Source organism: Lithobates pipiens, unplaced genomic scaffold (assembly GCF_037356315.1).
Source record: "Lithobates pipiens isolate NorthernLeopardFrog02 unplaced genomic scaffold, aLitPip1_a1.2 Scaffold_56, whole genome shotgun sequence".
NCBI classification, from domain to species: domain Eukaryota; kingdom Metazoa; phylum Chordata; class Amphibia; order Anura; family Ranidae; genus Lithobates; species Lithobates pipiens.
In genome coordinates this window covers 2,161,688-2,188,764 of record NW_027507878.1, presented here as the reverse complement: position 1 = coordinate 2,188,764, position 27,077 = coordinate 2,161,688, and the positions used below count along the sequence as shown (strand labels likewise).

The 27,077-nt window shown below is 43.5% G+C and overlaps 1 protein-coding gene across 1 annotated transcript; it reads left to right on the top strand.

Moving 5' to 3' along the window:
- Positions 1–3,338: 3,338 nt before the first annotated feature.
- Positions 3,339–4,793, top strand: LOC143958080 (olfactory receptor 1G1-like). Its single transcript, XM_077467532.1, has one exon. It carries the CDS (start codon positions 3,447–3,449, stop codon positions 4,386–4,388), a length of 942 nt encoding a protein of 313 aa, XP_077323658.1. The 5' UTR covers positions 3,339–3,446; the 3' UTR covers positions 4,389–4,793.
- Positions 4,794–27,077: the final 22,284 nt, after the last annotated feature.

Genomic DNA, 27,077 nt, shown 5'->3' with positions numbered 1-27,077 from the left:
CTGAGAGTCAAACTGATTAGAAACTACTAATAACAAGAATCCTACTGAGTGGCATAGAAAAGAAAAGAAAAAAAAAATGTTTTAACCAGAATTCCATTTCAATAGTTTGCATGACAGAGCAGCTTAACACCTTTGTGACTTCAGGATACTTAATATAAATTTAGATTGAAAAAAAAAAACTCTATAAATAACTTTATAAATAACTTACCTATTTAAATCATTTTACTGATGTTTTTACTTTGTACAGTTTTTTTTTTGTTTGTTTAATTATTGTGTTCAATGTTCAATTTGTTTCATTCTGAATTTGTTTTTTAACGAACTTCGACAAATTTCTTAAGTCGGAAATATACAAATTAACGAAAACCCATTTAACTAATTTTTCCGAATATTCAAAATATATATATTTGAATATTTAAAAAAAAATCATAAATTCGTAAATTTGTAAATTCATAATTTGAAATGAGAACATCCAAAAAACAGAAAATCTGAAAATCTTAAATAATAACTATCTAATAATAACTGAACTATTACTAACTATTAAATTATAGGTATTGTAATTTCCTTTAAAATTTGTCTGTTATTGAACGTAACGAATACAAATTTATCTGAAGTTAAGAATTATCCAAAATAATGATTGCTGCATCTAAACAAACTGATTGTAACAAATTCATAATAAATAACAATAATAATAATAATAATAAAAACTTTTTTATTATTAATATTTATTATTCATTTGTTCTGTTCCATTTGTTTTATTTTGAATTTTCAAATTCTCTTTCTTATTTTCAAATTTTTTCAAATTTACAAATTTTCTTATTTTACCTTATCTTATCCCCCCAAATGTCACAATATAGAAGACCCTATCTATATCAACATATTCAAACAAATTTCCAGTAATTTGGTAAATCATACCGAATGTTATTTACATTTAATTCTTTTTTTACAATCCTAAAACAATTTTGACTTAATATACTGTAACAAAAGTTTAATGTACCATAATGTGCCTAAACCTCAATCAATTGTCTTGAAACTTTGTGTAACGTAAATTCTCAACTTCCCAAACTTTTCCTAGTAGTTTCATGGATTTTGGTTTCCCACATGGCAAACTAGGGGCATTAAGCTTGTTTTTTGGGGAGCTTAAAGTGGAGCTCTACTCAAAAGTGGAAGCTCTGCTTGTCTGCCTCCTTCCCCCTCTGCTGTCACATTTGGCACCTTTAGGGGGGGAGGGGGTAGGGGGGAGCGGGTACTTGGTTTTGACAGTTGTTTTGGTCGATGACATCATATGGGAATGGGGTCACCCACTGACGACATCGGGTGCCTCTGCCCTTTAGCTATTTAAGAAATGTTAGGTAGCAGAGCAGGCAGTCAGTGGGGAGCCTTCGACGAGACCAATGATACCTCAACAACTATTTTGGCAGATAGATTCTTTGTTCAGAGACCCAAGATAGAAATGTAGGAATGCCAGAATTGGTCTGAGTACTTTATAGTAGACATGTGCACTATCAAAAAATGTGTTTGTTTTTCATTTCATTCATTTTTTTGCTTTTTTCGTGAATTCAAAAATTCAGAATTCGTAAAATAAAAAATTAGTAAATTTGTTAATTCAGAATTTGTAAATTAAAAAATGAGTAAATTTGTAAATTCAGAATTCATAAATTCTAAAATCTGTAAATTCAAAAATTTTGAAATTCATAAATTTGAAAATTCATAAATTCAAAAGTTCGTAAATTCTTAAATTCCAAAATTCCAAAATCGGAAAACAAGAAAGAACATAAATCAGAAAATCCAAAAATTTGAAATAATGACTAACTAACTAATAATAACTAATTATTAAATTATAGGAATTTCCTTTCAAATTTGGCTGTTAGTGAACGTAACGAATACAAATTTAACTGAAGTTACGAATTATCCAAAAATAAGGAATGTCGCATCTAAACAAATGGAACGTAACAAATTAATAATAAATAATAATACATTTTTATTATTATGTATTATTATTAATTAGTTACATTCCATTCGTTTAGATAGGTATTCATTATTTCGGATAATTTGTAACTTCAGATAAATTCGTATTAATTTCATTCACTAACAGCTGAATTTGAAAGGAAATTCCAATACCTATAATTTAATAATTAGTAATAGTTAAGTTATTATTAGTTAGTTATTATTTCAGATTTTCAAATTTTCGAGTTTTCTAATTTTCGGATTTTCGTTCTTATTTCTGGAATTTCTTTCTTTTGAATTTTTGGATTTTCATTCTTATTTTTGTATTTTCGCATTTCTAAAATTCCGAATGAATGAATATAGGTCACGAAGTTACAATATGGCAGGTTGAGGGTTGACTCTGTAATTAAAAAAAAAAGGCATTCTAACATAGTAAGCCTTAAGGGGGTTTCTAAACCCTCATGGTTTCTCACCTCAAGGCGTTTAGGATGTTTGAACCAAAGTTCCCATTGCTTTTGAAATGCTGGTATTTGGAGGAGTGCTTTGGCATACTTGTACTGTATTCCATGAAACAATGACTGTTCAAGATGGAGATCATTTCTAAAATGGAGGGGGAGTGAGGAGCTTTCCAGTTTCTGGTAATAGCCAGGTGGTTGGCTATAAGCACATGAGAAAGGACAGTGTGAGCGGATCAAAGCCATGAATCTATGTCTAGACCTAATAGAACCATCGGTGGCGATAGGGAAAAAGAGATTGCTATAATAGAGAAGATAAACTTATAAAGAGTGGAGTCAGTGGACCAAAGTTGAGTGAGCACTGGACAGTTACACCATATGTGTAGTGAAGTTCCTGGGTATCTGTAATGTCTACCAGCATAAGTTGATGGAAGCGGGGGTACAAGCGGGGGTACATGCGGGCGAGTGTACATGGAGTGAGATACTGGTTTACGGAGTATTTTCTGGACAGATTCACAGTCTAGTAGGCAGCAAGAGGTTCTCAGAGGCATTTGAAAAGAGAGGTACCATTGCGAAGGGGTGTAGGTGCATTGTAGGAGTTATTCCCAATGGAGCATAGATGAGGTATTCAAGTTGTGGGAGATGAAAAGCAGTGTTCCTTTTGTATTGTTTTAGATCACTCTGTCCACTAACCAAGAAGTTAAAGAGGTGACAAAAAAAGATATATATATACACATTTGTATTGGATAGTGGATTTTGAATTCAAATTTTAGACTGTACTCTAGAAAAGGGGCTCCCAAGGTGTTATAAATTAAATCTTTAGAGATCATTAATGAGACTTTCAGCTTTGTGTTCTTACAACAAATCTGACTGTCCTCCGGGGCTCCCAACAGTTTATATAAGAATAAATCTTTAGCTTCTTGAAGTTAATACATGTAAACCTGAGTATAATGTGTAGATACACTGTACATGTTTTCCTATTAATCCTCAGATCCATAATTGTATTATTCTTCTATAGTTATACATTTAAACAGAGAAAAAAATAATATGAGAAATATGACAGAGATTACGTATTTTACTCTTGTGGGTCTATCAGACCATCCACTGACCATGAATGGACTTTTTGTTCTCTTCCTTCTGATCTATCTGATGACTCTGATCACAAACCTTCTTATCTTTTTCTTGGTCCTCACTGACTACCATCTGCACAACCCAATGTATTTTTTTCTTGCCAACTTGGCATTTCTGGACATGTCCTATTCATCAGTGACGGCACCAAGGATGCTCTTTGATTTGGTCGCAAAAGGAAGATCAATATCCATTCCTGCCTGTATAACCCAAGTCTTTTTCTACATCTCCTTTGTTCAATCAGAACTTTTCTTGCTCTCGGCTATGTCCTACGACCGCTACATTGCCATCTGCCACCCTCTACATTACAAAATAATTATGTCTTGGAGGGTCTGTACTGGTATGGCCTCTCTGATCTGGGTTGTAGGATGTTCGATCTCTTTGGTTCATACTTTATTTTTGCTCAGGTTGTCCTTCTGCAGAACATCTTCCATCCACAACTTTTTTTGTGACCTTCCACATTTGATCCAAATTTCCTGTACTGACCCCTTCATAAACATGGTGGTCATCTTCTTAGTAGGTGGTAGTTTTGGATTAGGAATTATTTTTATGACCTTTCTTCCCTATGTCTATATTCTCAGTACCATTCTTACAATCCGTAGCAAGACTGGAAAGATGAAAGCATTCTCCACCTGCACGTCACATATTACGGTGGTCTCCGTCTTTTATGGCTCCATACTTTTCATTTACTTTGTTCCAACTTCTAGCAATATGTTCAATTTAAACAAACTGTTTTCAGTCATATCTGCCCTCATCAACCCATTGCTGAATCCTCTGATCTACAGCCTGAGGAACAAGGACCTTATGGAGGCACTTATTAGGTCTTATTATCACTTAAAGTTAATTAAGGTGTCATTCTGAAGATATCATTGCTATATTTGACACTTTGTTTATTTCTGTGCCATTTTTGTCAATTTAAAATGTCAGTATTGTCCTTTATAGAATGTAAACATGTCACATATCAGGGGCTCATACATATATGTATACGTTGTACATGGACCACCTGCACAAAAAAATAATTAAACCATATAAATAATATATTATAACAGCAGCTGCTGTTCCAAATAAATAAAATGTGTGAAACATGCACTTTTTAAACCTACTGTTCAAACAACGTTCGCCAATGCCCCAAAATGGTATTAAAGTGGTTGTAAACCCTTACAAACCACTTTGACCTACAGGTAAGCCTAGATTAAGGCTTACCTGTAGGTCCAAGAAATATCTCCTAAACCTATATGGTTTAGGAGATATTTGCCCGAAAACAAGCACCGCTGTCTACGGCGCATGCGCCGTAGACAGCGGCGTGCAGGCGCACTAAGTGTGGCATTCTCAACGACGGACCTGCCACCCGTGTCGGCTCCGCATGCGCGGGAGTGACGTCATCGCGGTTTCGCCGAATGACAGCGGCGGAGCTGCGAGACCCCACCAAAAAGATGGATGCGGTGGACTACAGGGGACAGCGGCGACTTCGCTGGCTCCTGTGTCAGGTAAGTGACACATAATGGACTACTATGCGATGCATTATAGTCCATTGTGCTTTGCCTTTGCAGGGAATGAAAGAGGAAGTAAACTCATCAGGGTTTACTTCCTCTTTAATACTGGATGAAAAGATAGTAAAGATAAATTAATAAACATAAATATGAATCATGTGACAAAGAAACAACGATGATGTAGATAATGACTAGTAGAAATCTATTTACAGTGACAAACATAGAAATGTGAAAAGTCCAAATATGGACTGTAGGCAAAAGTGGAGTCAAGATATTTATCATTTAGACAAAGACCCATGGACAGCAGCATTTGAATTAAGTCCCAATGTAGCCCTTTCCCCCTCTCAGAAGATAAACTTAACTGTGTATCCTACATAGGGTATACTACCCCCCTCAAATGTTTTTCTCCTGGGGCCGTACCACAACACCTGACTGCCTCTGTTGTGCTGGACATGTAGGCACATAATGCGCATGTTATGGCGATGCCCCAAATTGTTCTGGTGTTGGACGGCCATGTTCCTTAAAATCTGTAATCTATGCTCAATACAAATAGCTCTGATTCCTTAACTTGCCTTTTTAAGCATACTTCCAGATGATTGGCCATTGCCGGCATAACAAATAGCTTGTTTGCTGTTCTTAGCTCATAAACTGATGTCTTCCATCTACCCCACCTACCTTTACACAATGGTGCAATGTGGTGAATGTGATATTAGACAGGGAAAAATGTACTTACCAACACAGAAGCTGTCCAAAAACATTTAATGATATCTGGTCCCCTTGACTCTCCACCTCAGGCCTTCCTTCCCTTATTGCCACATCCCCATTATGTTTGTCCAATGTATATGCCAATTTGATTCACAAGTTCTTCCTCATGGATACTTGATAGCAGTGGCGGCTGTTTTTTTTTATAGGGGGCGGCAAACAACCACCAATCCCCCCCCCCCGAGCGTCACCCACCTCCCCGCTGTTTGATGGTCTTTCCGGCACTTACTCCATTGTGGTGGGTGGCAGGCAGCTTGGTGCAGCGGCTTTGGGTCCAAGTCCTCTCCTCCTTGGCAGTTTCTGCCCCTCCCCTCCTCGGCATCTAATAGGATTGCCTGTCCTTTCAGCCAATCCGGTAACTGGTGTCAAAACCCGCTTCCTGATTAGCCAGGAGGAGGAGGCTCAGTGTTACAACAGCGAATATTCATTCATTGTTGTAACACACCTGAGTGGGATCGGAGCACACTCTCAGCAGCCTGAGCCCACCCTATATTGAAGCCTATTAAAGCTTCTGTCTCTAATCAGTGCTTCAAAAAAAACAGCCCCCCCCCTCCCGCATTGAAATCCCTTCGTTGGTGTCCTGAAAGGGGCCGGATGCATGGGGAGGAAAGGCGACAATTGATGGGGGGGCAACACCCGTGTGCACTTAATGGACAGGCCATCCATGCTTGATAGAAGAGAGAGCCTCCAGTGTTTTATTGGACTGTTTGTCTATTATAGAATGCTCATGGTTCTTGCTATACCATAACATTGTATTGGACAGTATACACCAGAATGGAATGTAAATTTGTAATTGTATTTTTTTTTCGATTTCAGTGTTTCTCTCTGCTATCTTTATGTTTCTAAGTAACTGGTTGTTAACTTGCAAAAAGTCAATAAAAATGATTTGACTTAATAAAAGACCTTATCATTTGTATGAACCCTGGCCTTGGGTGCATAATAAAGCATGTGTAGCCACCTCAAAAATGTAGGGCCCAAAGCCCCGTCTTCAGAGGTAGGTCCACACCACTGAGTCAAATGCCTTCTCGGCATTTGACTCAAGTACGCTTGAATCCCTATTGGTATGTTGAATTTTCCAAGTTTGGAAACAAGCTCCTGAGATTGATGTTGATGCCCTTGCTAGGCATAAAACCTAGCATTGTATCATCTGGGATTGGAGCAAGGCAGTTGGCCAACATTTTTGCTAGAATCTTAGCATTTATGTTTACCTTATACTGTAGATCTGTACAATGCACAGTCCTTCACATCTTCACCTAAGCACCAACACAATATTAGCCTCAGACATAGACATGGGGAGGGAAGCCTTTTGAAACATGGCTGTGAGTTTAGAAATCAAACAATGCAGATAATTTAAAGCAAAAATTTTGGGTATGCCATCTATCCCAAGTGTTTTCCCAGCTTGTGGTTGCCAAATCACTCCCTGTAATTCCTATAGAATTTTATCAATTTCTAATAGCTGCTGTGTAGAAACTTGCAGAGAGAAGAGGGGTATCCTGTCCAAATAAGCATGAAGGTCACCCTCATTGCAGGAAGCCCTGGTGGAGTACAGTTGTTTGTAATACCCCATAAACATATAATAATGTGGTCAGTAGGGATGAGCCGAACACCCCCCGGTACGGTTCGCACCAGAACCTTGGAACGGACTGAAAATTCATACGAACTTTAGAACCCTATTAAAGTCTATGGGACTTGAACGTTGGAAATCAAAAGTGCTAATATTAAAGGCTAATATGCAAGATATGCAACAGACAACACCAGCAAAAAGGGGTATCTTCAGGTGTATACTGTGCTGGAGGCACACAACACCCACTTTAACTCCTGCAGATGCCTGTATTAGAGAACACCAGCAATAAAGGGTAGATACAGGTGTATACTGTGCTGGAGGCACACAACACCCACTAACTCCTGCAGATGCCTGTATTAGAGAACACCAGCAAAAAAGGGTAGATACAAGTGTATACTGTGCTGGAGGCACACAACACCCACTTTAACTCCTGCAGATGCCTGAGAAAATAACACACTGTCCCTGCCTATCTACCCTGTTTCCCCTAAAATAAGACCTAGCGTGATTGTCGACGATGGCTGCAATATAAGCCCTACCCCCCAAATAAGCCCTAGTTAAAATCCTTCTAGGTCTTATTCTCAGGGTAGGGCTTATTTTTGGGGAAGAGAATGGGGTCTATTTGGGAGTTAGGGCTTATATTGCAGCCATCACCGACACTCATGCTAGGTCTTATTTTAGGGGAAACAGGGTAGCTCTTTCTCTGCATGCTGGAACACACTACACAAGGCTGCCGCTCTGGCAGCCTTATCTAGAGTGGGGCGTGTACTAAACCCCCGGAGCTATAATTGCCCACAGGCATCCTGCCTGTGGCCAATTATGGCTCTCCTCGCTGCTGACGCTGTGATTGCTCAAGCATTCGGGGTCACAGTGCATGCTTGGCCAATCATGAGCCGGAAATACACTGTGATGGCGTAGTGCATTGTAGGCCATTCGTGCCACACGAATTTGGTAGGAATGGTCCAAAAAGTTCTGAATTCGCTGAACAGGCGAACGGCCCGTGTTCGAGTCGAACATGCATTCGAGTCGAACACCAAGCTCATCCCTAGTGATCAGGAAGTGATAACACATCATTGAGAGGAACGGATCCTTCCAATATGATTGTTAGTAAACCCTGGGCTACCTAAGTTAATATAATCCAGTTCTTGTCTCAATATTCAAAGATTCTTGCACCATATACAGGAGTAGGGATGAGCCGAACACCCCCCGGTTCGGTTCGCACCAGAACTTGCGAACGACCCCCGCGTTCGGTACGAACGTTAGAACCCCATTGAAGTCTATGGGACTCGAACGTTCGAATTGGAAAGTGCTCATTTTAACGGCTAATATGCAAGATAGTGTCCTAAAAAGGGTTTGGCGACCTGCCTCCTGCCTCAGGGGACATGGGTCACTGCAAAAAAAAGTTTTAAAAACTACCGTTTTGGCGGGAGCACTGATTTTAATGACGATTAAAGTGAAAAAAAAAAGTGAAATATTCCTTTAAATATGGTGCCTGCGGGGTGTCTGTAGTATGCCTGTGAAGTGCCACGTGTTTCCCGTGTTTAGAACAGTCCCTGCACAAAATGACATTAAACGGAAATAACACCATTTAAAACTGCTTGCGGTTTTAATGTTATATCTGGTTCCTGCAATATGGTTGAAAATCATTGAGAAACATGGCATGGGTAGCCCTCCCTGCCCATTACCAGCCTATTTGGGTCTTGTACGCATATTAAGGGGAACCCCGTACCCATATTAAAAAAAGGAAATGCGTGTGGCCCCCAGGCCCTATATACTCAGAACAGCAGTATACAGGCGGTGCAAACAAGACAGGGACTGTGTAGGTTTGTTGTGTTAAGTTGAATCTGTTTGTCATTTTCAACCGGTACATTTTTAAAGTGTAGCTCCAGTCAAAAAAACTATCTTTAAGCTTTTTGGAAAACATAGGGAAGGGTTATCACCCCTGTATAATTTGTTTTGTCGTCCATCTTTTTTCATCTCACTTGCTGCTGTCTCCTTCCGTTTGCAAGTAGGAGATGTTTGTAAGTTGGATGTTTGAAAGTAGGGGCCTGCCCTATATTATAGCGGTATGTACTGGGTACAGAGCACGCAGACAGCACGCACTATCTCCTAACACTACTGACTGCAAGCTCTATTATTAACCACTTGTTAGCCCAATGTTTGCATAAAGTGAAAGATGAAGTTATGCTGAGTAAATAGATATCAAACATGTCACTCTTCAAAATTGCACATGCCCGTTGAATGGCGCCAAACGTCGCTACTTAAAAAATCCCCATAGGCGACGCTTTAAATATTTTTTTACTGGTTACATGTTTTGAGTTGCAGAGGAGGTCTAGGACTAGAATTATTGCTCTCGCTCTAACATTCTCGGCGATACCTCACATGTGTGGCACATGCGAGCACATGGGGACATGGGCGCTTTAATTTTTTTTTTTTTTTTTTATTGTTCATTTTACTTTATTTATTTTAGTTTGACATTTTTTTTCCCAAAAATATATTTTTGATCACTTTTATTCCTATTACAAGAAATGTAAACATCCCTTGTAATAGGAATATGGGGTGACAGGTCCTCTTTACAGTGAAATCTGGGGGGTCAATATGACCCCACATCTCACCTCTAGGCTGGGAAGCCTGAAATAAAAAATAAAAAAAAAGATTCTGGCTTTGATCGTACTGGCGAGTTGGTAGAAGCACCGGAGGGCGGTGAGGGGTGGGGGGCGTCTATGGCTGGGTATTTCAGGGTATCACCGAGTATGGCTGGGTATCTCTGAGTATGGCTGGGTATGGCAATTTATGGCAGGGTATTACAGAGTATTGGCGGGGTATTGGCGGGGTACTACAGAGTAATAGCAGGGTACTGCACTGCAGAGTAATGGCAGGGTACTGCACTGCAGAGTAATGGCGGGGTACTGCACTGCAGAGTAATGGCAGGGTACTGCACTGCAGAGTAATGGCGGGGTACTGCAGAGTAATGGCGGGGTACTGCATTGCAGAGTAATGGCAGGGTACTGCACTGCAGAGTAATGGCGGGGTACTGCACTGCAGAGTAATGGCGGGGTACTGCACTGCAGAGTAATGGCGGGGTACTGCAGAGTAATGGCGGGGTACTGCACTGCAGAGTAATGGCAGGGTACTGCACTGCAGAGTAATGGCGGGGTACTGCACTGCAGAGTAATGGCAGGGTACTGCACTGCAGAGTAATGGCGGGGTACTGCACTGCAGAGTAATGGCGGGGTACTGCACTGCAGAGTAATGGCGGGGTACTACAGAGTAATGGCAGGGTACTGCACTGCAGAGTAATGGCAGGGTACTGCACTGCAGAGTAATGGCGGGGTACTGCACTGCAGAGTAAGGCGGGGTACTGCAGAGTAATGGCAGGGTACTGCAGAGTAATGGCAGGGTACTGCAGAGTATGCACTGGTATTGCAGAGTATTGGCAGGGAATTGAGGGGTTAAATTCGGTGAGCAGCGATGTGGGCACTGCAGATGCAGCCCACATCGCTGCTGACACCGATCTCTTTCCCCTCCGCTGTACCGATCGGTACAGAAAGGGGAGGGAGGAACAGGCGTCATAACATGACGCCGGTTTGTTTCCAAGTGATCACTCCGTCATTTGACGGAGCAATCACGTGGTAAACGGCCGCTATGAGCGGCCGTTTACCGTGATGCGCCGGGTCCTATGGACCCGGCGGTCACGGATGCTCTCGAGTGCGCACACCTCGGGGCACGCGAGAGCAGAATTCTGGGAGGCCGTTAATTAACGGCCTCTCTGAGTTAAACAACCGCCCTGAAGCCGTTAATCGGCAATGGGCGGTTGTTAAGTGGTTAAAGCTAGATCACTAGCTATATAGGTGAGGTGAATATAGTGGTGTATACTGCAGTCAGGGCACAGACAACAACCACTACACAGCAGCAAGATAGGAAATCAGCCAAAAACGATTGGTGTGTACTGTGTTGAAGGTACACAGAACACCCACTGCTTCAGATGCAAAGTAACACACTACAGGAGGCCGCCTTAAAGGCGGCCTTATATAGTGTGGGGCGTGCACTACACAGCCTGAGCTATGATTGGCCACAGGCAGGATGCCTGTGGCCAATCATGGCTCTCCTCGCTGCCGGCGCTGCGATTGGCCAAGCATGCGGGGTCACAGTGCATGCTTGGCCAATCATCGGGCAGCAATGCACTGCGCCAACGCAGTGCATTGTGGTCCGCGCGCGCGTCACTCGAATTTTGACGCGAACGGCCAAAACGTTCGGAATTCGCCGAACGGCCAATGTTCGAGTCGAACGTACGTTCGACTCGAACACGAAGCTCATCCCTATACAGGAGGAATTTCCCAATCTGTTCTACGATAGCTAACCTGGTCTGGACTCCCCATCTATAGTGCCTCCTTCCTCTGCAGTTCCCCCTCCAATTGCAAGAGAGGACATGGGATCCTTCTTGGCTTTGGCAATGAATGGGATGTACTCTCTTTTGACCCGCAACTTAAATGCATCCCATAAAAGTAAGGGGTTCTTTGAGTCCTCATTAGAAAGCCAGTATTGACAAACGGATTCAGTAATTGGCTCTTTCACCCTCTGATCCATAATCCAGTATCAAGACAGTCTCCAAAACCTCTGACCTGGGGTCTGAGAGGTCACCATTTTGAGTAATAAGGGTCATGATCATAAATGCCCCAAGGTAAAATTTGAATAGAGAATATCTTCTGAAGTGTAGGATAAGAAGCATAAGCTAAGTCTACAGTTTATGTGAGAGGGACCTATTTGTGGCCGAGTGGCATATGTGTTCTTTACTGTGGCATAACATGGGGGGAGAAGGGTGAAGCCAGTGCAATTGCCCCAGGTGCAACATTTATTGGGGCACAGAAATTAGTCCTGTTGCAACCTGAGTGTGCTGGTATTAATGGTGATACACTTGCTATTTCTCTCTCTTTTTGTCGATGACTTCCAACTGGGACTGATGATTTCTGTCCCTCATCACTTGCAGTGTTCCATCTTGTGGTGGGACGTACCACTCACACACAGTGGTGTAGGAGGATGGTGCCAATGTAGTTCCTCATTTGGGTTTAAACTGTGGATACACACTCGTAGAGCACACCCAGTTGTACCGGAATACAGGACTCCACAGGAGGCCCACCCAAGCGGCCATGTGGGTTTTTTCCATAGAGTAGTAGAGAGGAAGGGGTGGTCCACCCGGTTGGTGGCGCAGTGTGTCTCCCCAGTGAGTGGGAGTCTGGCATTGCAGCCGGTGTGTGTGAACCTTGTGGCAACTGTGTTTGGTGCCTGTCCAGACTGAGCTCTCCTCTATTACAGGGGCACACAACCCTGGACTGGTAAGTCCCCTGTACTCTTTCCTCCTCCTGGTCAATGGTGAGCCCCCAGTGACTGATGGTGCCCCTTTGTCCTAGGTGCTCAGCCCAGTGACCCCTCATCCCCAGGGTAAGCCTGCCATGCGCTGATTGGCCCACTCTCTTGGGACATAAATGATAGGATACCAGTCTCTGCTGTCTCTGCTGGGGAGGATCATGCAGTACTTCTTACTCAGACTGGAGACCCTCTTCCTGCTGTGTATCAGTCTGACCCCCTGTGAAACTACTTCTTCCACACTCACACTGTTAAGGTAAAAAATTATTGTAAAGTCCTCCAGGGATGCCGTGCCGATGGCAAAGGGGAAGGTGGCAGATAACATGTAGTATTACCACCTCGGGGGGGGGGGGGGGCTCAATGTCCTGGAGTCCTTGAAGACCCAGGACTTCAAGAGTAGCAATTTGGCCATCTACTCCATCCAGGGCCAAAGGGACCACATGGAGGATGGCTTTGAGATCAGCATGGACCTCCTCAACAAAAGCCACCCCTAAAGCTTCTGCATCTTTGATGGCCATGGAGGAGAGGTAGGTGGTGGGGGGGCAGATGGGCAGACCTACTGATGATGGGGGTGTTGATGGCACAGGCGCCTACCTCAACTGGAGGGTACATACCAGCATGTCCTACCCATTGTATAGAATAAATGGAGGGTACATATCAGCATGTCCTACCCACCCCACACATCCCAACCACCTTTTCATGAAATGCATAAACAGACCTGGATCCATTCAGAATCAAGTAATTCTCTGGACCCAAGAGGGATATATTATTACATACAATAGAGTATGTAAAAATAAATTCAAAAATTAACAACAGGTTGCAAAGGAGAATAGGACAAATCACCAAAAACCTTCAAATATATTTATAGTAAAAAAGTCAGGTAAAGGGAGTTTTGTCTTATATTTTTTCTTGGGTAGAGTGACAGTTGTTAAAATGTCTATCCTTCCAAAATTACTTTTTTTCAGGCCCTACTTTTGTTTGTTCATAAAGGTAGGGCATGCGCGCAAATATTAGCATGTAAAAATACGCATGCCTGTTAACCATTAATGCTGGCGCCAAATGGCTCATATAAGGACATTAGCTGCACTAGTGCATTGCTGTATGATCTGCAGCTTTACCTGTACACCTGTTCTTGTGATCTGTGCTTGATTCCTGATTGACCCGGCTTATCCTGACCATGCTTGCCCTCCACCTATCCTGACTTTGGTTTGCCTTAAAAACGTTGTTATACCTTCCACCTGCCTGATATCCTGTTGCCAACCTCTGCCTGCATCTTGACCATTCTCTGCCTGCTGTTTATGCTTATACCTATCCTCCATTGCCAACCTGGCTTGTCTGACTTTGCATCCAGTTATCCATCTGTCCCACTCTGCATATTGCCTGATGACGCTGGTCCTATCGCCACCCACTGCTTCAGCCATCCAGCCCAGCTCAAGTGATGTATCACTTCTGCAACCAACGGAAGATCTTCCAGACACTCTTACTTCACTCTGTCTCAACACCAGTGGCCCTTGAGCTGGGGCTGTGAGAGAGGTCTCCCTCTACACATCAGGCTCTGCCACAAAGTACGTGACAACCAGGTACTGTATCTCTACTCTCCTTCTCACAGCACAGCTGTCAAGGAGCACTGTAAAGAAAAAGGGCTCATTATCCTGAACTTATGTTCTCATCAAGGTCCTATGTGGTTGCCCTAATGGAAATCCTGGAGAGTAATTAATTTCAGAGATCGATTGAAATCATGTTATGGTGTTTAGAGGTCATCTGGATATGTATCCAACATGCCCAAGTAGTTGTAGACTTAGAAAGTTTGTCATGAGAAATATGAATAAATTCTTCCATCTCAGCAATACTGGTTATTTTCTAGAACCATTCTCTCCTGGGAGGGATACAACGAGATTTCCAGCATATCGGCACACATAACCTGGCTGCATTTATCATATGCCTTGCTAAGGACTTAATATAGGGTCTATCAGAGACTCTTGAGTAGTGAAGTAGTTATGAGGCAGAGGAGTATTCCACTGGAGGAGTGGACAACGCCTTGACTATGTTGTGAACTGCTCACCAGAAATCTTGGATCTCTGGACAAGACCACCAGATGTGAAACAATGACCCCTCCTCTTTTTCACAACCCCAACTGAGTTGCAAGTTTAATAGGGATATTTTGGGGAGTGAGGTGACTATATTTTATAGCCATTCTCATCAAGGGATCCCTTATGGACCCTAAAATTTATAGTGGTCCAATCTTCTTTTGAGAATCCCTGTCTAGGATCAGTGTAGCTTTTAACCCCAAAGTTGGGATGTGAGGCCTCACTAACTTACGTAAATGCTCAAAAATGCACAAAAATAGCTTTCAGTTTGAAAAACAACCACAAAATAACATAGAAAAAGTCTTAGAAGACCTTCTGGGTCCTGAAGAAGCCGTATTATCCGTCAAATGTTGGAACTGGGGATTTTGCTTTACCAGAAGCGTGCAAGTTCTATATATGGTGTTATATGTTATATGATACGTAATCGTGTTTGTCCAGTCCCTTAGTAGACTATATGCAAATGTTTGTGTGTTGGATCAGTTTTAGGCTTATATGGCTTTGTTTTTATGGAATTTTGTACAATAAAATTATACCTTTTATCTAATATTGTCTCCTGTGCTGAGCCTTTAAAGTCTGGTCTTTCTAGATGGGTTTCGGACTATCTGGCCTTGCACTTATTTTTCTATGTCCTTATGGATGTGACCCTAGCAAACCTATTTTTCTTGTCATAAAATAACACGAGCTGGTAGACGATCCCTCAAAAACTTCACACATTTTTTCCTGAAGTATCTCAGAGTGCTTTAACAGATGTCTCTCTGCAGGGTCCTTTGAGCACATTTTTTTAGAGCTGTCCAATTCTAGGTACGCTGTGGCAGCAAGTTATGGCTTTAGTTGCCTAGCTGAAAGGTCAACCCATTCCCATTATCCCCTCTGTCTGGTACCATCATGAGAAACCTTTTTGCTTATTATTTTCAGTGTGGCACAATGGTTTCTCTTCTTACACTGGCATTCACAATCAACTCCCCATAGCTCATGTCTATAACAGAATGGACTCACTAATTCTTATGAAGGGAAGCCATCACTCTATCCATGACACCATGCACCATTTCCATGACAGATGGGGCACTCGGTCAACTTATCGACTAATGCACTAATTTTGGTACCTTTATATTTTTTCCCCCTATTGCATGCCCCTGATATATCTCACATTGCACCATTTACAATTGTACTTGCATATGCGCCCTGTTTTGTATGTAATTGTTTTGTGAAAAAAATAAGCTAAAAGGGGCTTCAGCTAATTTTTAACCACTTGAGATCCGCGCTATAGCCAAATGACGGCTGCAGCGCGGATCTCCTTTTCCGGGACGACGTCAATAGACGTAGTCCCGTGTACGAGCAGCCTGCGCGCCCCCTGAGGGCTGAGTCTCGCCTGATCACCGATCCATGCAAGGGGTCGATCCCAAACCCTTATCACGTGATCAGCTGTCAGCCAATGACAGCTGATCATGTGATATAACGGAGCCGGTAATCGGCTAGTATTCCTCCTCGCGCTGACAGCGAGAAGGAGAAAAAAAAAAAGCCGATCACCGGCGGCCATCAGTCCCGATCACGGCCAGCAATGCAAGCGCCCACCTTCCCCCTGCCAGTGCCCACCTGCCCCCTGCAGTGCCACCCTAATTAAAAGTAAGTGCCCCCCGTCAGTGCCACCCAGCAGTGCCCACAGTGCCACCCAGCAGTGCCCACAGTGCCACCCAGCAGTGCCACCCACAGTGCCACCCACAGTGCCCATAATATGCCTCAAAGGTGCTGCACCCCAGTGCTGCCCATCAGTGCCCAGCAGTGCCGCCCATCAGTGCCCAGCAGTGCCGCCCATCAGTGCCCAGCAGTGCCACCTATCAGAGCCACCTATCAGTGCCACCTATCAGTTCCCATCAGTCCCATCTATCAGTGGTACCTATCAGTGCCCATCCGTGCCACTCATCTGTGCCACCCATCCGTTCCACCCATCCGTGCCATCTTATCTGTGCCCATCTTTGCCCATCAGTGCCACCTTATCTGTGCCCATCGGTGCCACCTTATCTGTGCCTATTAGTGCCGCCTTAACTATGCCTATCAGTGCCCACCAGTGCAGCCTATCAGTGCCCACCAATGCAGCCTATCAGTGCCCACCAATGCAGCCCATCAGTGCCCACCAATGCAGCCTATCAGTGCCGCCTAATCAGCGCACTTCAATGAAGGAGAAAAATGACCCGTTTGCAAAATTTTATAACAAACTATTAAAACATGATTTTATTTTTATTTATTTTTTGCATCTTTTTTTGTTTGTTTAGCAAAAAATAAAACTCAGAGCTGTAACTAAATACCACCAAAAGAAAGCTCTATTTGTGGGAAAAAAATGATAAAAATTTCATTTGGGTACAGTGTTGTATGCCCGCGCAATTGTCATTCAAAGTGCATCAGCGCTGAAAGCTGAAAATTGGTCTGGAACTGAGGGGGGTTTAAGTGCCCAGTAAGCAAGTGGTTAATAAGAAACCTAACTGGGACTTCTGTCTCTGCATTTTGGCCTGTTGTATCACCGTCTACCTGCGATGCTTCTGGTCAGCTTTTTCCCACCCAAACCCAGGGGCTGTTGTTTTTTAAGAAGATTGCTGACTGTGGCTTGTGTCTTCACTGTTAGAGGCTGCTGGCACGGCCTTCAGGCTGAGTTCACACCATTGTGAATTGGATCCCCACATCCAATTCACAATAGCAGGAGCCAGTTCACATATCTCAGCTGCAGGTCCAGTGCATTTTTTGGAAAAACGCTGTGCGACTTTTGGTCCATTTCAGGTCCGAACTCTGAAAATTCAGGCTGAAATCAGACCTGAAATGGTGAACCAATGTTATATAACATATGTTAACCAAGCTTAAAACTATGGTGCCACTGGACAATTTTTACTTAAAGTCCATACAATAGACAGCGACAACATGTCGTCTCACATATATATGAAGAACGTGGTGAACATGTCAAAAAGTACAGGCAAACAGCATAAACCGGTGAGGTCAAATTGCGGACTGTATGGCAGCTTGTATTGTTAAAAGAAAATGAGAAAGACAGGAAAAGAAACCATCTATGTCTGGTACGGATTGACATGACTATTGGGAGTGATGTAATGAAGAAAGACGGGATGCCGCCTAGAACCCCCGGCACCCCAAATGGGATCACACTGTGTTGGGGGCGGCTGGCGCCCACAAATAATGAACTTAAAAGGAGATAAATGAAAGGGAATTGTCTATCTCGTACCAGAGAACTTCTAATCTGCCAGCTGATCAGCCCATGAGCCGATCTGAAGCTCCTCTGCTGGGAGAAGCAAACTAGAGCAAGTCACGGAAGAATCTTTATGCCAACCAACAAACATTGCCTAAGAGACATTTACAGATACTTTTATACCTTTCCGGGCTAGCCTTAGTCCACAGTATAGAAACCGAGAGGAAATGTGAGAACAGGAGAAAAGAAAAGAGAAAGAGAGAGAAAGAGAAAGAGGGGGGAGACAGAAGGGGGGTAGGGGTGGGAAGAGCGTCACTACTCGCAGCGGGTTCAATAAGAGAAGTTCATACATATGGAAAGTTGGTCAGGCCCATTACTCGGGTCCAGGGCTCCCAGGTGGCTACGAACCTGTTAGATGTGTCCTCCAGCAAACTGGCCAGCCTGTCCTGAGACATGATCCAGGAAATCTTTTTCTTGGCTATTGTAAAAGAAACCCCTGGTTCCTTCCAATTCCTGGCTATGGAGATTTTGGCTCCCAGCAGTACAAATTGGGTCAATCTGCTGGAGGGTTTAGAGAGATGGGGAATGGGATCATTAAGGGGAGCCACCGTGGGAGTCCTGGGAACCTTGGCACCAATCAGTCTTTCAATCAGGTTAAAAACGTTCTTCCAAAAGGGGCGAATTCTTGGACATTCCCACCAAATGTGTGACATGCAGCCCCTGAAGCAGAGAGGACTGGCTGTTGGGAACATGTGTGCGACTCTGGCTGGCGTGTAATACCATCTGGTTAGTACTTTTGTCCCTGCTTCCATAAGGTTTGTGTTGAGCAGACCCCGAAAGGATCTAGCCCCCATTGAGTGCCATTTGTCCAATGGCCATTGAAAAGAAAAGTCAGTTTCCCAGGCGGCCATATAGGGCGCCTTTGTTTTGGGGGTGGTGAGAGACGTGTACACCAAGGAGATCCCCCCCTTTTGGTCCATGGCTTGACCGCACCAAAGTTCGTATTCTGTAAAGATCGGGGGGTTTGAGTCTCCTTTGCAAAGGGAGTGTAGAAAATGTTGAATCTGATGAAACCGAAAAATTTCGGTCTTGGGTAGACTTAGTTTCTTGATACAAAATTGTAAGGTGATAGGTCTTGTTGCTGTGAAAAAGTGTCCTATCCTATAAAGGCCCTTATCGACCCACCATTTGAAGGCTAGTACATTGTATCCTGGAGGGAAGGGAGGATTATTAAAAATATGAGTTAAAGGTTTAATTGTTGAGACCAAGGAGGCAGAGTAGCGCAGGGAATCCCACAGTTTAAATGAGTGGGAGAGGGTTGGGGACAAGATAGCGGGTCTGTTTTTCTGGGGGGTCCACAGTAAGAAGTCTAGGGTAAAAGTGGGGACTGCCTGATTCTCAATATGGATCCAGTCTGGCTTCTCATATTTGGAGTAAATTACGGATAACTGTGTTAGTCTGGCTGCTTGGTAATAGCGGAACAGATGTGGCAGGCCTAAACCACCTCTCTTCCTATGAGCAAAGAGGATATTGCGGGCTAGTCTATAACCTTTCTTACCCCAGATGAATTTTAGGATTTTGCTTTGGAAGGTTGAAAGGTGATCCTTACGAATGGGGATTGGCAGGGATCTAAACAGATAAAGTAATCTGGGTAATAGTGTCATTTTGACAGCGTGTATCCTGCCTAGCCATGATATGGGAAGATGGGTCCAATTCTGTAAATCTGCTTCTAGCTTACGGTACATCGGGGGATAGTTATGACTGTATAAAGTCTCTATCTTAGCTGTTAGGTTTATACCTAGGTATCTGATGGAGGAATCGTTCCATTGGAAATTGAAGTTCTGCTTTAAAAGTTCAACAGTGGAGGGAGTTAGAGAGATGTTGAGAGCCTGGCATTTACTGTAGTTCACTTGGAGACCTGACATCTTGGAGAAGGAATCTAGCAGGGCGTTTAGATTGGACAAGGAAGTTATGGGAGAAGTGATGTATAGCATGATATCGTCCGCAAATAGGGCACATTTGTGAACACGAGATCCGCATACCACCCCTTTTATGTCTTGGTTTTGTCTTATGGCTATATCAAGGGTCTCGATCGCCATCGCGAAAATTAATGGGGACAATGGGCATCCTTGCCTGGTTCCTTGTCTTATGGCTATGGGTTTGGAGTAGAAGCCTTGGATTCGGATTCTCGCTGTAGGAGTTGAGTAGAGAGCCTTTATTAGGCCAGTAAAGCGTTGTCCAAAGCCCCATTTGCAGAGGATAGCAAAGATATAAGGCCAGGAGACCGAATCGAAGGCCTTCTGTAGGTCAAGCGAGAGAAGCATAGCCGATTGTTTAGGTCCCCCATCCCAGTTTGTTTGGAGAATGGACATAATATCTATGGTTCTCCTTATCTGATCCAGGCCTTGTCTACCCGGAATAAAACCCACCTGATCCTTGTGCACATATGCATTAATGAAGTCTGCCAACCGGGTGGCGAGGATTTTGGTTAGTATTTTAATGTCACAGTTAATCAGAGAGATTGGGCGATAATTCCCGGGGTTTTGGGATGACAGTTATAAGCGCTGCGTTTAGCTGGGGATCAAGTGGGTTTCCCCTCGAGGCATAGTTGAAGAATTTAGAGAGATAAGGTGCTAAGGTTTCGGCGAACTTTTTGTAGTAAGGATTAGATAGGCCGTCTGGGCCGGGGGCCGAGCCCGGTTTTAAGGTTTTAATTGCTGCTAAAACTTCCGCCGTTGTAAAAGGGGCTTCTAGACTGTCTGTATGGTTCGAAGGAAGTTGTGGGGTAGGAAGGTCGTTTAGGAAAGCGTCTATGGAGTGATCAGTAGGGGCCGGGGTTGGTGAGTAGAGTTTATTGTAAAACTCTGCGAATGAGCCCAGTATCTTTGTAGGATTAGCTGTGGGGCCTTGTCCAGGGATTATAAACTTTGGTAAAGCCTGTGTTTTGAATCTGGGAGATCATTTATTGGCCAACATAGAGTCCATCTTATCACCTTGTGTATAGAATCTATTTTGCGACCATCTTATTTGTTTTTCGGCTTTAGCCGTTAGAGCTAGGTTCAGTTCCAGCCTGATCCTGTCCAGTTGAGGGAGTAAATTAAGGGTCGGGTCTTGTTTATGCCGAGTCTTCAGGGACACGTATTCGTTTTCTAGTTTTTTAATTGCAGCCTCTCGTTCCTTTTTAATGGCTGATGATAATCTGATGAGTTCCCCCCTTATGAAGGCTTTATGAGCCGCCCAGAGTGTTTCCACCGAAACCTCATCACCGTCGTTAAATTGAAAGTATTCCTTGAGGGAGTCAGCTAGCAAAAAGACTCAAACAGGATCTGATAGGATGGACTCGTTAAGCCTCCATTGTTTCTGGCCCGATCTATTGTATTGTGAACGGATGGTCATGACTACTAATGAGTGATCCGATAGGGAGGAGTCAATAACTTTTGATTGAAGTATGGTAGGGATAACTGAGGATTTCACTAACAGGTGGTCAATCCTGGCGTATGAGTTGTGGGGGTGTGAAAAGTGGGTATAATCTCGTTTGGTGGGGTTCAGTTCTTTCCAAACATCTGCCAGTCCCTGTTCATGTATTAATTTCGCTAGTTTGAGACTCTCATTAGAGGGGCAGGTAAGTTGCAAACCTAGGGGTCTAGTTTTGTCTAACCCCTGATCAAAAGCCGCATTGGAGTCTCCCCCGAGTATAACTGTTCCCTCTAGTAGGGGGGTGAGGTGTAGAATGAGTCTTCTGAAAAAAGCTGTTTGTCCCTTGTTAGGGGAGTAGTAGGATATAAATGAGTAAAGATGGCCATCTAAAGTGCCTTTCACAAGCAGGTATCTGCCATCAGGATCTTTGGTTTCGGATATTATTTGGAAGTTACATGATTTAGCAAACACTATTGCTATCCCCTTGGTCTTGTTAGCTGCATTTGCAAGGTAGAATTTATTGTAGTGGGAGTGTAAGAAAGTGGGATTATACGTACTAGGAAAGTGGGTTTCCTGAATCAAAAGGACATCTAGTTTGGAAGATTTATATGAGTTAAAGATTTTTTTACGTTTGAGGGGAGAGTTTATACCTTGTACATTGTGTGAGGCTACCCTCCATGTATGTTGTGTGTGATCAGCCATGAACCTCAAAGTGGGGGGAGGTACTTATCGACACATCACTTACCCTCCCGAGGAGCCATGAAGGAAGCCTTAGCCTAACAGATTGAGTAAGTTCGTGGAATGTGAGAACCCTTGTGATGCAGCCGAATTCCTTCAAGTCTGAAAAAGAAAAGTTGAGTGAGTGACGCTCTGGAAAAGGTGGGGGAAGAAAAGTAGGAGTAGAGAAGAAGCAAGATGAAGAGGAAGATGAAGAGGAAGTGTCCCCCCCTGGTAGACAGGAGACCAGGAGGGGAGGTAGGAGAACTACGGACATCTCACAGTCAATTGTGAGATATGGTAAAAAAAGAAATAATGCCAACCCTGGGGTTGGTCTTCCGACCCCACCGACCACCAAGGTGGTCGAAAAGGTAGGATGAGGCGCATGTGGCTCACGCCGCGCCCCAGCACTTCTTAACCCGCTGGAATAAAACAAGTAACAAAACAATCATGCGCTTGCCAACAGGTGTATACAAAATAACAAGAAAAGTGCCACCCAAGAGGCTTCAAGCCTCAATTGCTATAGTCCGGTGTACCACAATAGCTTACATAAAAAAAAAAAAAAAAGGGGGGAAGTAAAAAAAGAGGGGAAATTTAAAGGGGAAGGAGGGGGGATGATGTGGGATGAGGGGGAGGGTGGGGTGGTTAGGGAGGAGATATAGTTAAAACAAGTCCTATTAGGAGAGTAACTGGGTGTAGGGTAGAAAAGTGACCCCTTAGTTTATGGGGAACAAAATGACATCAGTGCCCCCATTGAGGGAGGGCTGGGGGACCTTTCAGTCCTCAAGGTCCAAGAAAAATTTCTTCCAGGATTGGAATCCCTTCTGAGAAACAGCACGTAAGCGCCTGGATGGTTCAGGGGGGACCGTGATTGGATGATCTTCTGGATTTGGTTTTACTCCAGAGTGGATTGGGGGATCCAGTAGGTGGAGGGCGTTTGTTGGAAGTAGAGGTTGGAGCAGCAGTCTCCATTTTCATTTCATGGGCTATGACATTTAATTTCAGAAGTAACTTTTCTCCTGCGTCAAATGTGGAAAAGGAATATGACCGGTCCTTGAGTGAAAATCGCACCGCAAATGGGAAGGCCCATTTATATTTGATGTCCTTTTGGGCCATGGCTGTCAGGAGCGGCTTCAAGGCTCTTCTCTTTTGGATGGTAGCTGGGGAAATGTCCGCAAATATTTGCACAGGGTGCCCTTGGCAGGAGATCTGCGGTAGGGTTCTGGCTTGTTTCATCACCGCCTCCTTCACAGCATAATATAGAGGTTTAGCAATGACGTCCCTGGGAGACCCGTCCTTCCTGGGGGGTCCCATAGCTCTGTGGACTCTGTCCAGTTCCAGGCGAGCTGCTGGGATATTGGGGACCAGAGCTCGGATCAAATCTTTTGTTGCCGTGGAAACATCTGTAATAGATTCTGGCAGGCCTCTAATTCTAAAGTTCAGTCTCCTTGACCTATTTTCCAGGTCGTCAATGCGTGAGAACGCTGTATCCAATTGATCTTGCAAAGTTTGAATGAGCCCGGTGTTTTGATGGGAGATGGCTGCTGTTTGTTCAATTTTGTCTTCCATAGCATCCATCCTGGATCCTATGTTTTGTAAATCTGCCCTGATTTCACCCATAATGGCTGCTGCGTTAGCCGCGAGACCCCTATCTAGGAGTGTTGAGAACTTGAGAAACAGTTCTTCCATGGATGACTGAGTCATTTGTGTGACTGGGCCCTGAGGGGTGGGTAAAGCAGGGGGGACCACCGGGGAGAGGGCCTGGTCTCCAAAAGCTTGGTTGAGTAGTGATTCTGTAGAGGTGGGGGAGGGAGTCCCCAAGCTGTGAGGCCCTGATGTGAAGTGGAGGATAGCCGGAGCTATGACCGATTTGTGATCTGGAGTCAGCTCTAGATGTTGTGGTAAGGGCTGAGTAGCTGTGGCCGCTGCGGTGGCCATCTTATGTCTCCCTGATGGTGTGGTGGAGTTGACCTCACCTTGCAAGTTCCTCCTGGCCCCCGTTTTGAGCATACAAGGGGCACTTATTGTGTAAGGGATTAAGGAGTACCTCTAAATGCAGTTTTTCGACCCTCCGGAGCGGTGAAAACTTCACCTCACGAGTGCTTAAAGTCCGGCGGCCATCTTGGTACACCCCGCGGGAATGGAACTCAGCCTCCACGAGGCCTACGATCGTCCCGGGTCGGCGAAGCGGTCTCCGGGTGATCCCCGATGTGTGTGGGATCCAGTGAGCAGTGTGCACAAACGGCAGCTTGGCTGGGTGGCCCGTTAGCAGTGCTGGAGAGGCGACGTGGTGCGGAGCTCCCGGTTTACGCGGCCATATTGGAACCCTCACGCATGCGCACCCCCCACTGGACAATTTTTGCCCATCCATACCTAATCTCTCTAGGTGTCTTTAGAATGACACCTCCCTGTGACTTGTGTCTCCAATTTTATGCTTGTTGGTGCTGCCGTCAATTTATATTGCCACTGGACAATTTTTAGCCACCTAAATCGAAAGGCTTAAGCTCTAATATTTTTAAGGAAGAAAGCTACCTGTGTCTTTTGTTTTGGAATTATAAGTTGCGGTGAGTGACCCTTGAAAAATTTTAATACACTCAAAACCTAAGTGTTATTTCTTTCCATACTAACTATCAACTGTGCAATCCAATATAAAAATTAATAACACTGCGCTCAGGTTTAAAAACGACAGGCGGACAGCAGCTAGCATAAATTGTGGGCAAAAATTTACAAGTATGAACTAGAGAAATATAGCGCTTAAATGCCCTTAGTAACAAAGAAAAGATCCATCAATCCCAAGAGGCACCCAATAGGTGAATCAATCTTGATTAAAAGGTGAAGAGTAATCTTCCACCAACCCCACAATGAGCCAAGCCTCTTACCCTCACAACTGGACCCCTAGATTATAGGTGGTCAAAAATGCCAAAACATCATTCCACCACGGACAGCTCCATCATTCCGACTGGGTGTATGTCTGAATATGATACCTGTTTATACAGTACAAGCGACTCAAACATGAAAATAAAACAGGAAGGGTGGCCTCTATAAATTAACCATAAGTAAAAGAATAGATAACAATATGTACCATCATCCAAAAGTTAGTGGAATAGAGATTTTTGGGAACCTAGTCACCTATCAAGGTTCACAAAAGGCAAGTGGACTATTGTGATACAATATAGAAAATATAAATAGGATATGTAGACAGTTGAAAAATTTACAAAAAATGTATTAATACAAAAAGCAAGAAAATTCAGTTAAAACAAAGGTGACTTGGTCATGCCTAGTACTTCGACTAGTTTTGTGGGGTAAACCGCTTCATCGGGACAATGTATATGACACACCCACACCCAAATAATCTGTGACCTATTTCTATATCTTTCAAATTTCATTTACTCACATAACTTCAAACTATTATTATATATCCTAGAATGTCTTCGGCCTCCTTACAGGCCAAGGGTTAATTGTTTATTGTCAACCATTATAATACTACTAACTATGAAGTTTGTATATCATTTTCTTTAGTAATTTGTTTATTAGTCACCCCAAGAAACTCTGAATGTTCTTTTATTATAATTTCATTAGTTAATTCTTTTTAATGCCTTGAGGTTGTAGTAATCCTCAGACCTTAGCCATATCTTCAGGATTCCTCACTCCTCCATCTACCTTTTTCCTTTCCCATTCCCCTAGTCCTCTTGACCCATTCCCCAATCCTACTATCTCTAATCCTGCTATGTCTGCTCTCATATGGACCACGCTTACTAATCTCCCCTCCTTGGAACTTATGGAACTATTGACACAGTAATCATTCTAGGACATGCGGCCTAAACATGTACATCTTTATGATGTTCCTAATACAGGGCTCTTCTCCCGCACGTGGAAGATCTGTATGCCTTACTTCGCCTCCCTTGTACGTCCACTCATAATATGAATAAAGGCCCGTACACACGGTCGGACTTTTTGACAACAAACATGCAAATTAGCTGTTTTGAAGCAACATCCGACCGTGTGTACGCTCCATCGGTCAAACTTTTTCTGTTTTCATCTTACTTTTGTTGGCTGTGCGAACGAACAAACTTTTTGACAACATAAGTCCGATGGAGCAAAGTCCGATCGTGTGTACGCAAAAGCATCGGACTTTTGTACAAGGTACAAACACGCATGCTCAGAACCAATGCAAAAGATCAGACTACAATACAGAAGTTGACTAAAGGTGGCGCTGGAGTCATTGAACGTCCTCTTTTGAAGTGTCGTCAGTACATTGTGACGTCACTACGTTCGTGTTTGTTGTCAAAAAGTCCGATCGTGTGTATGCAATACAAACATGTGGACTACGCCCTTTGTACAAAAGTCCACGGGAAAGTTTGTACAAAGTCCGATCGTGTGTATGAGGCTTAAGTTTGACGGAAGCCCCCCTTCCCTGAAAGGGATTCTTATCCCTTATCATGGGCAATCTTCAAACCTTTCTTTCTATTATCTAACCTTCTATTATCTAACCTTCTATGTTTTAAACTTTTTCTTCACTTCAGACTTTAGTGGTTTCTCCCCTTTCTCGATATCCTTCAAGTCCACACGGGTTGACTCGTGACATGGGTTGACTCAGATCCGACCAGAACTGCATGCTAATTGGTCAGTTTAATCTCCCTTATCAGATATCATGGCACCATTAAACATTCTCTGCCTGAATGTTCAGGGTATTATTATACCTCAGAAATGCACTAAAGCATTCCGAGCCTTTCATACTCAGAAAACACACATAGTATGCTTACAAGAAATGCATTTCACTAACAGCTCCACCCTCAAATGTATGTCTCATCTATATTCACAAGTTTTTACAGCCTCAGCTACCACCAAACAATGGGGCGCTCTCATAGCTTTTCACTGCTCCACCCAATTTACTCTTCAGTCTCAAATTAAAGATCTGGTGCTACTTAATCCTTACTGAATGAATGAATAAATGAAATACTTATA

Bases quoted from the DNA above. Each gene is read 5' to 3' on its own strand.
- LOC143958080 (XM_077467532.1), top strand. From the start codon at position 3,447: ATGAGAAATATGACAGAGATTACGTATTTTACTCTTGTGGGTCTATCA.